Below are 13,928 nucleotides of genomic sequence, written 5' to 3'. Positions count from 1 at the left end.
AGCAGATAATCTTTGTGCTTATATTTAGGTTAATTCAATAAACATTTATTAAGATACTACTGTGATCATCATTTTGATCTTTGCCTCTATGCCTGTAATGCTAGTCTTCCAGTTGTATGGCTAAAAATAATCTTTATTGATTTTTTAAGGCTTATTCATGAATCCCCAGTAGTACATGTCATTCTACTTTGTACTCACCCCTAACATTCTTGCAGCAATAGAACATTTTTTTTCCTTTCTCTGAATTATTTTTAGAGTGTATTACATAACAACTCATTATTTCCTTCTCTAAATGAATTTCAGTTTTATCATGAATATGAAGTTACCATTAATGTTTTGTCACTATTTATAGTATTTTAATTAATTGTGTCTAGGTCCCTTCAGGAAAATTTACTAATCTGAGATAAATAAGTGGTAACTCCGATCCTTGAATCAAATTCTCTGAAACTACTAAAAGATGCGAGATATCTCTCAAATGTTAAAAGTGACACAGAATACCTTCCTAAAAGTTTTCCAAGTCTCATGTTGCTGAGGAATGCATTTGCTTGTTTCCATTTCTAATTTATCAAAAAAGAATCAAAGTAACTAATGAAGAGGCAAGAAAAGTTAAAAAATATGTTACATGGCAGTCTAATGAATCCCATTTAATGTAAATGACCTCTGTGTTGACTTAGAAAATTAATTAAAGTACCCTTTGATAAACCTTGTACTAATCAAGTATATCATTTTTGTTTCATTAGATACAGTCATTTTGGTTATTTCTACAGCACAGTGTGATTTAGCTAACTAGCTGGCAATGTAATACCTTCATATCAGGTTTGGCATAGCTCATTTCTAATTATCATTCCTTTTCCTGAATGTAACCCACCAGTTAAAAAGGTGGCTACCTTTTATATTTTATTTTGCCTTTCTTGGCACAGCTGAAATTCTCTGTAGACTTCATATAATTTTTCTAGGTATCTATTGAGGGTATTGGGAACCAGAAATCCTGATAAGGTACCTGGCTCTGCTGCCATCAGATAAACTTGTCAGAAATGTGTAATCTGGTCTCCCGTATCCTGATGTATTGTGTTATCTGTCATGCAAGAGAGATTGTCATTTGTTCTATCTTATATGTGCTAGAATCATCCATTGGCTGAATGGCTTCAGTTACTTTTAACAAACAAAACCCTTTATTTATCTGTCATACATTTGTGTTCATTTCCAAAGTCTGAAGTAATTTGTTACATGATTTTTCTGGCAAATTATAAACAAATTCTTTAGATATGCTGGTCATTTTTTAAAAAATACCATATAGTATGATACTATTTTTCTATTTAAAAAAATCCCATTTTAGTTAAAAAATTAGTGCTAGGCTGCTCCAGACATGGTTTTTAAAGTTATTTTGTAAAATAAGTTTGTAAAATGGACACTTTCATTTCTTTATGCCAATGTCCATATACCATCACATCACTCATTATTGTATCATAAACACATTAATAACTGTGGATGTGACTGAAGGTTTTTCACATGTTTGATTTTCTAAAGAGTATGTAGAAGACACAGATGAGGCTGTTCTCACTAGCTTCTCCCTTTCTGGCACCTCATCTCAATCATAAATAAGGAAAGGGTCATGGGAGGCCATTAGAATGATTGAAATTATTCTTCCTCAAGAAAATCTGATTGAAGTATGTTTTATTGATAGTTTAAAGAATGTCATCTTGTGTTGTTTGAACACGGTCCAGTATTTTGTGCTAGCATCTTATTGGATTAAACCAGATATTATCCGTGACCTTCTTCATCTGTGTACTTGCAGTGTATCCAACACAGTATCTTAGTGGTTGCTGCCATGTGCCTATCGCCAGGGTATTTCTTTTCCTTCTTGTTTCTTGACCATTTTTGTTGCTTGGTGCCGTCACTCTTTTCAGCAGTTCTGGTGGCAATTTCAGTATGTGTGGAAAGGATCCTTCTAAAGACCAGTTCCTTTTCCTGCTCTCCTTCCACGATCTTGTCCTACATGCATCTCAGCCCTGACTCCCAATCAGGTCCTTGATAGCATCACAGTCTGTAACTGCAGATCCTGTAGGACCTAATTCGTCCTCCTGTGACCAACACTTCTGCTTGTATTTCTGGCACATGGTACCTCTGGAACCTGCTAGTATCCAATGTCCACTTATTCACTTAACTATTTATTTTTAACTTTGTGCTGTGGAAATTTTCAAAAGTAGAAAAAACAGCATATAAAACACTCATGTACCATCAACTGGCTTTCACTTTTCATTACCAATTTTGGTTCACCTTTTATAATGTGAATTAAATACAATTTTTATCTGTAGCTATATTAATGTGTCTATTTAAAAGAAAGGATAGATATTACCTTTTATGATTATATTACTGTTATTGTAAAAAATTAATGACAATTCCTTAATATTTAATTATCATTTAGCCCCAGCGAGACCTCAGATTCATTGATCCTACCCCTGTTTCCCTGCCTCTCACATCTGTGACACCATCTCTCCTCTCATTATTGAGTTTAAATCCCAGGATCAATCATCTTAGCTATTGCACATTGTATGTACGTGCGTGTTAGTCACTCAGACATGTCCAACTCTTTGCGACCCCATGGACTGCAGCCCACGAGGCTCTTCTGTCCATGGGATTTTCCAGGCAAGGATGCTGGAGTGGGTTGCCGTTTCCTTCTCCAGGGGATCTTCCCGACCCAGGGATCGAACCTGGGTCTCCTACACTACAGGCAGATTCTTTACCATCTGACTACAAGGGAAACCCCCTACATTACACATCTTCTATCTCCTTCATCGTTAATTTTCAGTCTTCACAGGAGCATTTCAGTTGACTGTGTGCTACATGACTGCTCCCCTCTTCACAACCACATTGACTGGTCCATTTTAAATTAATGACTTGATGGGTTCTTAATGCTGCCCTGCAGTTACACTACCTTCATGCCCTATTGCCTTTTCTGTCATCTTAGATGACTATTTATGCCCCTTTCCTCATACGCTTACATGTCTTCCATAACCCAGGGTCTTCCCATCTCACAAAGAAAATGGTAGCATTCAGAGAACATCATACCCCCCGCCACCGCAAGCACCACACCTGCCCTCCCACCACCACCTTCTACCTGGCTTCTGCCTTGGTAGTACAGTGATCTTTTACTGGCCTTTATTCCCTGTACTCTGATGATTTTACCCCTATAGCCTGTATTTTATTGCCTACTCTAAGACTTTCCTCCAGAAACCCCCAATTCCCCATACCACCTCCAACTATCTCTTGCATCATTAATTTTCACTCTTCACTGGAGCATTTCATTAGCACATAGACCTGCTGTTACTTCTCTCACCTTAAAGTAAAACATACAACTTCCATTGACCCAGCTTAACTCACTGCTACCGCTCCGATTTTCTGCTTCTTATCGTAGCCAGATTACTCAAAAAGAGTTACCTGTACATGCTATTTCCCGTGTCTGTCCAGTCAAGCTCTCTTAAAACCCTCCCTAGAAAGCTTTTGATCTCACTGTTCCACTAAAACTACACTGTGAAATCATCAATAACCTGTATATTACTAAATCCGATGAATAATTAATCCCCGTGTTACTTGGCCTTACGGCATGATAGCACACCCCTGAGGACACCCTTCTTGTTAACACCTTGTCTTGACGTGCCTCTCAGGATACCCCCTTTGCTTAGCTTTCCTTTGCTGCCCTGCCGCTTGTACTAACTTATTCACCTTGTCTCCCTTGTTGACTTGGATTTAGTCATCATATCTACCCTCTGACACCCAGCTGACAGTTCTGCCCTAGACCTCCCTACGCAGCATTCCTCTTGAATATCCAGGTCCCTTGACTTTTTAATCTTTTAACTAAACATTACTCCAGCTGTACCCTCCCCTATGTCAGTTGATGACAACTTGGTCCTTGAGGTTAAAGAGCCCCAAAATCTTAGAGTCATGCTCTTTTCCCCTCATTCTCTCTCATCCCACATTCAGCCCATACAGAAGTCCTTGCAGCTCAAAGCACCCCGTGTTGACTGTTTCTGCTCCTCACTGGAGGTGACGGCTCCCAGTACCGTTCTGGTCCGGGCCACTGTGACCTCCCACTGGAATCGCTCCGGTGGTTCTAACTGGCCTCCCTGTTTCCACCCTGCCTCCTAGCCTTACCGTCTGTTCTTAACACAGAGGCCAGAGCAATCTTTTTCGAACATAAGTGAGACCATATTATTGCTCAATAAAAAGTTTCAACAGCTGACATTTTATTTAGGAAAAAACACGGAACGCTTTGTAACGTCTTCAAGGCTTTCTGATAAGTTTTTCCATTTCTTGTTTTATTTCCCACCCTTGCTGTTCCTTAAACCTGAGGTAGGACCTTTGCACTGTGGGGTCCCCCTGCTTGCGATACAATCTGTCAGGATATCCACCATAAGGGCCTTTTCAAAGGACATTCTCTCAGAGATGCCACAGACCCCCACTTCTCCATTTCCAGGAACTCGTGACCTTCCTCATCCTGCTCTAATTTTTCCCCAGTAAACATTATCTTAAGCTTATCATGTAATTTCCCTCTTCAATGCATTGTTTATGGCCTCTTTACCCACTTTGTAAGCTTGGCAAAGGGCAGGGATTCGGTCCTTCGCATCTGGCATGTAGTGGGTGGTCCGTTGAATGACTTCAGCATCATTTCATTCCCCTTGCTTCTCAGAGTCAGTAGTGGTTCTGTTTTCAACTATTAACTTGGACTCTCTCCATTTTGGGGGCCTGCTCCTTAAGGATATTTCTTTCTCTATTTACCTTTTTTTTTTTTAATTTTTTTTTAATTTTAAAATCTTTAATTCTTACATGCGTTCCCAAACATGACCCCCCCTCCCACCTCCCTCCCCACAACATCTCTCTGGGTCATCCCCATGTACCAGCCCCAAGCATGCTGCACCCTACGTCAGACATGGACTGGCGATTCAATTCTTACATGATAGTATACATGTTAGAATCCCCATTCTCCCAAATCATCCCACCCTCTCCCTCTCCCTCTGAGACCAAAAGTCCGTTATACCCATCTGTGTCTTTTTTCCTGACTTGCATACAGGGTCGTCATTGCCATCTTCCTAAATTCCATATATATGTGTTAGTATACTGTATTGGTGTTTTTCTTTCTGGCTTACTTCACTCTGTATAATTGGCTCCAGTTTCATCCATCTCATCAGAACTGATTCAAATGAATTCTTTTTTTTTTTAATCATCTGTTTTTGTTCATTTTTTTTCATTTACTTGTTCTGTCTGCTCTGCTAATTTTAGGCATATGTATTTAATTTTTTGGTCTTCAATTCTCCTTATACCTTTCTTATCTTTGGTCCTTTCTCACTATATTTCTATTTCTAGAAGATTCTTTTTCTGTCCCTGTTCACCAAGACTTTTATTTCTAACAACCAGTTCCAGAAATCTTGCTTTCCCCTGGAAATATTTCCCATGAGAAACATTAGCACTAATTTCCACCCTTCACCTAACTGCCCCCTCCATCCACCCTGCAGACAACCTCAATCACCAAGATTCACATCTGCCCTTCACTCAACATTCTACTGAAATGCAGATTCCCTTTGACTTAAAGCTAGTATGAAATTATTTAATGTGATAAATCTGTAAATAGTTTATTTTCAATATACATTTAACTATTTTCTATTTTATCCACTTTTTTCTGAAAGCAAGCGCTTTCTTGGTCTCTCTCTATTGGGTATCTAACATCGTTTCCTATTTGTATCTTTAACAGGTCATTGCCTTAGCGATGGATGTATTTACAGACGTGGACATTTTCAAAGAAATCGTGGAGGCATCAACTCGAGGAATATCTGTGTACATTCTGCTTGATGAGTCCAAGTTTAGTCATTTCCTGAGTATGACCGAGAAACAGGGCTGTCACGTTCAGCGTCTCAGAGTAAGAACTCTGTACTTCATTTTCTTTTCTTCAGGTGCTCTGCCTCAGTCAAATGAGAGGCACAGTGAGCTATGTCACTCCAGGTGCATACCATATATTGAAGGTGGCGACCACAGACGGGTCCCCTTGTCCTTTTCAGATTATGACTTCATCATCTTCATGATGGTTTTATAGGGTCCTTTTCTTGATGGTGGGGCACTTAAGTTCCTGAGTTAACTTTGCTGTCAGTCATAATTAATGTTTCCGTTTTACATGGGCAACCTTGAAACAACTGACTTGAGTGATTCTTTCATTCAGCAGATGTTTCTTGTCACAATCATTTCAGTGATGTCTGAGTCATCAAGATGAAGGCGAATTTTCATCTTGTTTTGTTGTCATGCTACTATAACCTGAAAGGAGCTCTTGCAGTAGGACCCTAAGAGATTTATAAAACTGTCATGTATAAATGATTTCAATTATATTAAAATGCATGATTTAAGTGACTGTTTTCTTTGAGTGCTTTCTTTTCAGGTTTTGTTTTAAAATGTACTTCTCTGTCTTTATTGTTGTTATATGTTTAACAAAATTGTTACCTGTGTACTTTTTTGATTAAAAAGTTTTTATATTAATATATTTTACTTTTCAAAATATCCCCTCTCTAACCATAATATTTACTTTATTTTTACATTCAATTCTAGAATATTCGAGTGCGGACAGTAAAAGGTCAAGATTATCTTTCCAAAACAGGGGCAAAATTTCATGGAAAAATGGAACAGAAATTTTTGCTGGTTGACTGCCAGAAAGTTATGTTTGGTTCCTACAGGTAAGGTCATTGTATTTACACTCCAGTATTATCAATCATTTATAGAATTTATGAGTTTCAAGCTTTAATGTAATCTGCTTAGTTATTTCTTAAAGTAAAAGAAGAATCCTTGCATGGAAAACTTGGAGAGACTTGCGTTTCAGTTCTGGCTGAAAGAATATTAAGTCATCAGCAAGTCACATAACTTACTTGGGCTTTAAACTCTTCCTCCCCCAAATGAGGGAATTGAATAATATCTCAGGTTCCCTAAAGATTTATAATGCTTAAGATGTTTTTGTTCCTTATGAAAACGGTATGAAGCATAATAATTGTTCATATAAATAGAAGCTGTATCTCTTGGAAGAACCTGCTTAATGGGTTGCTCTTATTATTTTAGTATTATTGAGACCCTGATGATTCTTATGCTGTAATCACAGTGTTACTGAAAACTCACTGAAGAGTCTGGTGGGTGGGTTTTCCAGCCCCCGGTCTACTCCTTGGCGTCTTTCTATACTACCACTGGAGGAATACATCCATTTCTGTTCTAACTTAGCCTTTATGTTTCATTCCCAGTCCTTACAATGTATCTGCAAGGCACTTGTTTTTACCTACATTTTATAAATGATGAAACTGAAGTTCTAGAAGGTTCAGTGGCTAGTCTAAAAACATCACAGCTAAGGACCAAAAGGCAGTTCAGGTCTGGCAACCAAGTCCAGGTCCGGCTGGCTCTAGAGTAAAGTGCTGCCTTGAAACTCCCTTATAAATTTCAGACATAGATCTTGAATGGGTCACACAGTAAGGTCATAACAATAGGCAGATAAAAATGCCAACAAACACCTGAACTCCTGGGTCAGCAGAGCACAGTAGACTCACTACTAAAGGCTGTGGGAAAAATTCAGGAGTGCTGTGGATATCAACAGGATAAGGCAAGGGAAAAGTTTGCCTCTTGTCTTAAGAACTTTAAAGTCCAGAAAAAGGAGGCAGCGCATTGAAGGGAATGGCCATGGCGAGTTACTTTGGTTGCGTGTTAATTTCTTCCTCTGTAAAAGGAGCATAATCATAGAACCTATCTTGTGTCATGAGAATTAAATGAGTTAATGCATCAAAAACCCCCAAAGGCAGCTATTATTCTAGGCATGTTTTAACTGTTAATATTTGCTCAGGGATCCTCTAGTGAAAATCCTCTTTGCAGCTTTAAAGGAAAATGTGTTAAGAGCAGTGCTTGAAGTTAATGAATTATTGCAAAGACTCATTATTTGTGTATCTATTTGTTCAGACCCACTTGGTTTTAGAGGGGTTTTAATTGAAAATTTTAATTAAAATGAGAGTTCACTTGACTTATAGAATGGTATTTACTAGTTAATATCATCCTAATGAGTGCTTTCTATTTTTATTATTAACTTGACTTTGGAGATTATCTTCAGCAATAACTTCATGTCAGCTTCGTCTTACTATTAATAGGTGATATCTTTTGAGATGACTATAACTGAGCTACTTTAAAACTGGTGTTGGGAAGAACAAACAAATAGCTACAGAAACTCTTTAGCTTCTCATCTACATCATAAGACAGAGGCAAAACTTAAGTTACTATTTGTGGAAATGAATATGGACTTGTAGGACCACAGATTATTAAAATTCATCAAAACTATTATCTAACAACTCTTCTCTCTATTATTTCATGTTAATTTCAAATAGACTTCTTTTAAAAAATGATTTTTTTTAAAAGGGCTTGTAGCATTTGCCATTTTTTTTTTCCTGCCTAATCATTATGGATTTTTCTTATCAGCAAATATGAGGTCAGGATCTAGTGGAACAGTTATGAACTGGTTTTTGTGGAAACTGGTTAAAAATGAACACCCTTTTGGGTAGAAACAGCTTTCAAGTCTCTGTTCCGGTATTGCCATTGTTTTCCTTGTAGGCAAATTCCGAATGCCTCCTTTTTGATGTTGCTGTTTTTACTGGAGTATAGTTGCTTTACAGTATTACATGAGTTTCTACTGTACAGCAGAATAAATCAGCCATACAGAGACATGTATCCCCTCTTCCTCAGATTTCCTTCCCATTGAGGTCACCACAGAGCACTGAGTAGAGTTCCCTGTGCTCTACAGTCAGTTCTCATTAGCTATTTTATACATACCTTAATTCATATTTCTGTGCCATAAAGTGTCTTTATATGCTAGGCTCCCAGCATTTCTAGGGAGGTCTGGCGTCTGTACTCCCAGGTCACACGCTGTGATAGCTCACACATCGTGAGGACAGGGTTATCAGGAAGACACAGCAGTCTGGCTGCATCATGATACCAACAATGAGGACATAAAACGCACAAGCTTTTCTTGACAATGTATATTGTACATTGTGTATTGCATGTATACAGTGTCTACTGTAATGTGTATTGTACATGGACAATGTATGGAAATCAAATCTTGAATTGGATACCCTCATTTGAAATTGTCATAGTAAAACCTGGAAGATACTTAGTATTGTCCACAGGTTTGACTGAGAGAGAATTTTGTAAGTTTTTTTTTTTTTTTTAATCTTGTGATCTCTTTGCTTTGTTTTCAAGATTTCCTCCACGAGTTTAAAGATTTTATTTTGCTGTGGACCATTTTTAGAGTCTGTTGAGTTTGTTACCGTATTGCTTCTGTTTGTTGCTTCTGTTTTTTGGCCACGAGGCATGTGGAATCTTACTTCCCTGACCAGGGATCAAACCCTCACCCCTTGAATTGGGAAGGTGAAATCTTAACCACTGGACTGTCAGAGAAGACCCCATCAGTCTGTTCTATAGCTTCTTACTTCAACTAAGTATAATTTGCTTTCTGTGTTCAGCCAAAACATGACCACTCTTGTTCCCTTTCTTTTTCCATGTTTCTCCTTTCCCCAAAATGGTTTTCCCACTTTTCAAATCTGAAATTCCTGGCTTCTAATTTCAAAATACTGCCAATCTCTTAGTGTCTCTGGGAATATCCTCCTATTTGAAAGCTGATCATTCATGCCTTTGCTTGCTGTTTTTAGCAAATTTTATATTCATATCTACAGTTGGATTGAAAATTCCTGTAACAATTCACTTTTGTACCATTTCTTGTAAGTCATCCTGGTGGTCACACATCTGTACATAAAAAGTACCTTGATGTACTCTGCTCGTACCATGCATTTAGTAAGCACACTAGAGAAAACTGAACATATCAGAATAAGCTTTTTAAGTTGCACACTGCTGCTTATGATATTTTATGTATTTTATTGTTCTGTACATTCTTTTAATATTTCCATCTGCCTTTGTTACTGTCTTCCCTGTATAAACAGTATGCTCCTTTCATATTACCCCTCCATTATATCATGTCCATTTTTTTGAGGCCTAGCATATTACAATGGCTTTTTCAGCTCAGTGTCGCTGTATGTTACATTATCAAGATTTTCTAAAATAAGATTTAAAGTTATATATGAAACTTCAAGACAAGTGTCACGTCTAAACTCTGGGAAAGAGATTTAGAAATTCCACAAAGTACAATAAAGGCATTTTTGTACATGAAAGCAATTGTATTCTACAAGCAGAGATCTTAATTGGCATTCTAACTGGCTTGGTTTGTGAGTACTGAATTTACGGTGGACACTGAGTGAATTGAAGGATGCCTTTAGAGGCTGAGGCTGCTGCCGCAAATCCTATGTCTGTTTCCACCTTCTAGCACCCGAAACTCCATGTACTCTTAAGACACAGAGATGAAATATGTGCGTTAGCACAGACTGTCTTGCATCCCGACATGTTATGACCATAAGGAATTGTAATAATTATTCTGTCCTTTTTCTCATTCTGGCTGGGAGGAAACTAATGTCCAAGTTCATGTGGAATAGTTGGCTTGGAAGAGGCCAGTTTTCTCACCTTTTCCTCCAATACCAGCTTGCCTGCACCTGACCAGGGTGCTGCATATAAAGTAGAATACCATGTTTTGCTCCATAAAATCTTAGTAGGCAGAGATGTAAAATGTACACTCAGCTTTCCTTGTACTTCTCAAAATTATGGATGGATTCAAAGCCAGGACTTGAGTTGCTTTGTTATTTAAAATATGAATACAGGAGTGAGGAGACATATTGCAAAGATATAATGACTGAAGCTCTAAATTATGGTAATTAAAGAAAACAAAAATACTCATTGTCAATATTAAATGACACATCTTAGTAGAGCTAAGGATTGTCAACATAGTTAACATTTGCCAATTTTGCTTTTTTTTTTTTTCTCCAGCTACATGTGGTCATTTGAAAAAGCACATCTCAGCATGGTTCAGATAATCACAGGACAACTTGTTGAGTCTTTCGACGAGGAGTTTAGAACTCTCTACGCCAGGTCCTGTGTCCCCAGCTCTTTTGCCCCAGAAGAGTCAGTCAGGGTGAACCACGGCAAAGCCCTCTGGGAGAATGGCACTTACCAGCGCTCTGTGTCTTCCTTAGCTTCTGTTTCCAGCCAAAGAAATCTTTTTGGCAGACAAGACAGCATTCACAAACTAGATTCTAGCTACTTCAAAAACAGAGGGATATATACTCGCAATGAACATGACAAATTCAACTTACGAAATCATGCCTACAAACCTCACTTTGTTCCCAACTTTAATGGTCCAATCCGTCAGCCTCAGCACAGTCAGTTAAATGAAAATTGGAAGAGGCACAGTTATGCCGGGGAACAGCCAGAATCGACGCCATACTTGCTGCTCAACAGGGCTCTGAATCGAAATGTTAATGCTCCTGGGAACTGGAAAAGGCCTTCAGACAGTCGCAGCGTGGCATCGTCATCCCGGGGCGGCTACGGAGGCCACCAGCACACACCTGCCCAGAGTTTTGCTGACCGCCTTGCCCAGAGGAAGACGACCAATCTTCCAGAAAGGAATTCCAATGTGCGGAGGTCTTTTAACGGGACAGATAATCATATTCGCTTCTTGCAACAACGTATGCCAACCCTTGAACATACCACAAAGTCATTTTTGCGTAACTGGAGAATTGAGTCCTACTTAAATGACCATTCGGAAGCTGCCTCTGATTCCAACGGATCTGCTCCCGCTGACAGGTTTGAGGGCTATGAGGGACATGAGAATTTGAAAGCCAGCGCCCTGTACGCTCACTCACGGCTTCGTTCCTCTCTCGTGTTTAAGCCCACTTTACCTGAGCAGCAGGAGGTCAACAGTTGTACAACTGATTCCTCAAATTCAACTGTCGTTGGTTCCCAGGGAAGTGACACACCTAAAAAGATCCCAGACACCCCAACAGGCGCACAGCTTATGACAGACAAACCCTCAGAGGAGTCAACACCCAAGTTCTCAGTGCAGCCAGAGGCACCAAAAATGCATACCTTACAGGTTCCTGAAAGCCACCCACCAGCTTTAAACTCAACTACAAATGGCCCTACAGAGTCAAACAACTATGTATATACAACCTTGTGTGCAAACAAGCAGACAGAAAACCTAAAGAATCAGAAAAATGAGAATCTGCTTAAAAGGCGCAGTTTCCCATTCTTTGATCATTCAAAAGCCAGTATGAATCATGGAAATAGTAAGCATTATGTGTATAGCACACTTACCAGGAATCCAGTGAGACAACCAGAAAAACCTAAAGAGGATTTGTTAAAAAGTTCTAAAAGCATGCACAATGTGACCCATGGTGTGGAAGAGGAGGAGGAGGGGGAAGAGGAGGTTCCCAAGGGAGATCCTCCAAGTGGCACTGCTACCAAGTCAATTTCCATGGCTGTGTTGCTGGATGTGAATAAAGAGGAGCCCAACAAAGAAGTCACTTCCAAGAAAGAAGTGAAGGGTTCCCCAAATTTTTTGAAAAAGGGATCCCAGAAGTTAAGGTCATTACTTAGCCTTGCCCCAGAAAAGAAAGACAATCTATCCAAAAACAAAGCACCTGCCTTTTACAGAATGTGTAGTAGTTCTGACACCTTAATTTCTGAGGCTAAAGAGAATCAAAAACAAAAAAAATCAGAACCCAAAAATGATTCATCACCTAGGAGAAAGCATTCCTCTTCATCCAACTCTCCAGGCAGCATCCACAAGAGTAAGGAAGATGTAGCAGTACATTCACCCCAGAGGATACGTTCTCCATCCAATGAAAGTAACAAAACCATAGCTTCTTCAGGTCCAGCTGAAAGCAACTTCTCAGAAAGAGCAGGAGATGCCTCTGCCCCCAGATTCAACACCGAGCAGATCCAGTACCGAGATTCAAAGGAGATTAAAGCAGTTGTTGTTCCTGAAAGAAAACCAACTTCTTCTCCAAGATCAAAGCCCAAGGATGAGCTTCTGAGAACTCATTCAATTGATCGGCGTGTTTACAGTCGTTTTGAGCCATTTTGTAAGATTGAAAGCTCTATTCAGCCAACAAGCAACGTGCCAAATAGCAGTACCCACCGCCCAGAAGTGAAATCCTCAACTATGGGCAATAGTTATGGCAGGTCCAGCCCAATGCTTAATTATAACACTGGTGTTTACCACTCATTTCAGCCAAATGAAAACAAATTTCGAGGATTTATGCAGAAGTTTGGAAACTTCATACACAAAAATAAATGAGCTACTATAATTACAAATAGACTTTAAAATATAAAATCAATGTGGCTGTAAATATTTGTCCAAAGAACATTATGGAATGTTAGCATGGAAAAATTAGCGTATTTTTATAATATGCTAATAGATTTCTGTGGGGGCAGAATTTGAGGTATGATGTATGTGTTTACCAACTCACATATGTACAGTATTGTTCTGTGTGATAAAATTAGTTGTGCTTAATTACACTATAGATGGAATGTCTATAAATACATGATTTTAAATGGTAAGACAAATGTAATGAAATTGTTTTCTTCAGACTGAAGATCTGCTTGTCTTAAATGGAAGCTTTAGTGGAGAGATGGTGTATGGATTTTAGCCATTCATTGCAAACTCTTTCCTTATTAAAAATGATCATGACACTGTCAGCAGTCTTTTATACTATGTCTTTGTGGGGTTTTCATATCTTCAAATTATGAGAAAATAGGGCAAAGCATTTGTCATTTTCAATTACTTTTCAATTCTACAGAATAACTTGTATTTTATTAATGTTTTATTAATTTTTCTGTGAAACTGGTAGGGCAATAATAGTACAATTTAAACTATATAGCTCAGCACATTGTATATCTGAAGTATTTGCAAAGTATTGGCCTCAGGTATTTCAAATTAATCATAGAAATTTATTTTCAGAATGTGCTTATTTCCACTTTGGACCAAG

At 38.6% G+C, this 13,928-nt stretch overlaps 1 protein-coding gene across 1 annotated transcript in view; it reads left to right on the top strand.

Moving 5' to 3' along the window:
- The window catches only part of FAM83B (family with sequence similarity 83 member B), a 101,669-nt gene extending 88,031 nt beyond the window's left edge, over nucleotides 1-13,638 (top strand). Inside the window, exons 3-5 of the mRNA XM_069562641.1 lie at nucleotides 5,747-5,911; nucleotides 6,589-6,713; nucleotides 10,927-13,638. Coding sequence (XP_069418742.1) covers nucleotides 5,747-5,911; nucleotides 6,589-6,713; nucleotides 10,927-13,237 — 2,601 coding nt within the window. The 3' untranslated portion in view covers nucleotides 13,238-13,638. The remainder of the gene's footprint in view (nucleotides 1-5,746; nucleotides 5,912-6,588; nucleotides 6,714-10,926) is intronic.
- The last annotated feature ends 290 nt before the right edge of the window (nucleotides 13,639-13,928 follow it).

The sequence above is a fragment of the Ovis canadensis genome, chromosome 20 (genome assembly GCF_042477335.2).
Source record: "Ovis canadensis isolate MfBH-ARS-UI-01 breed Bighorn chromosome 20, ARS-UI_OviCan_v2, whole genome shotgun sequence".
Classification (NCBI taxonomy): Eukaryota; Metazoa; Chordata; class Mammalia; order Artiodactyla; family Bovidae; genus Ovis; species Ovis canadensis.
This window is presented reverse-complemented; position numbering and strand designations above follow the sequence as displayed.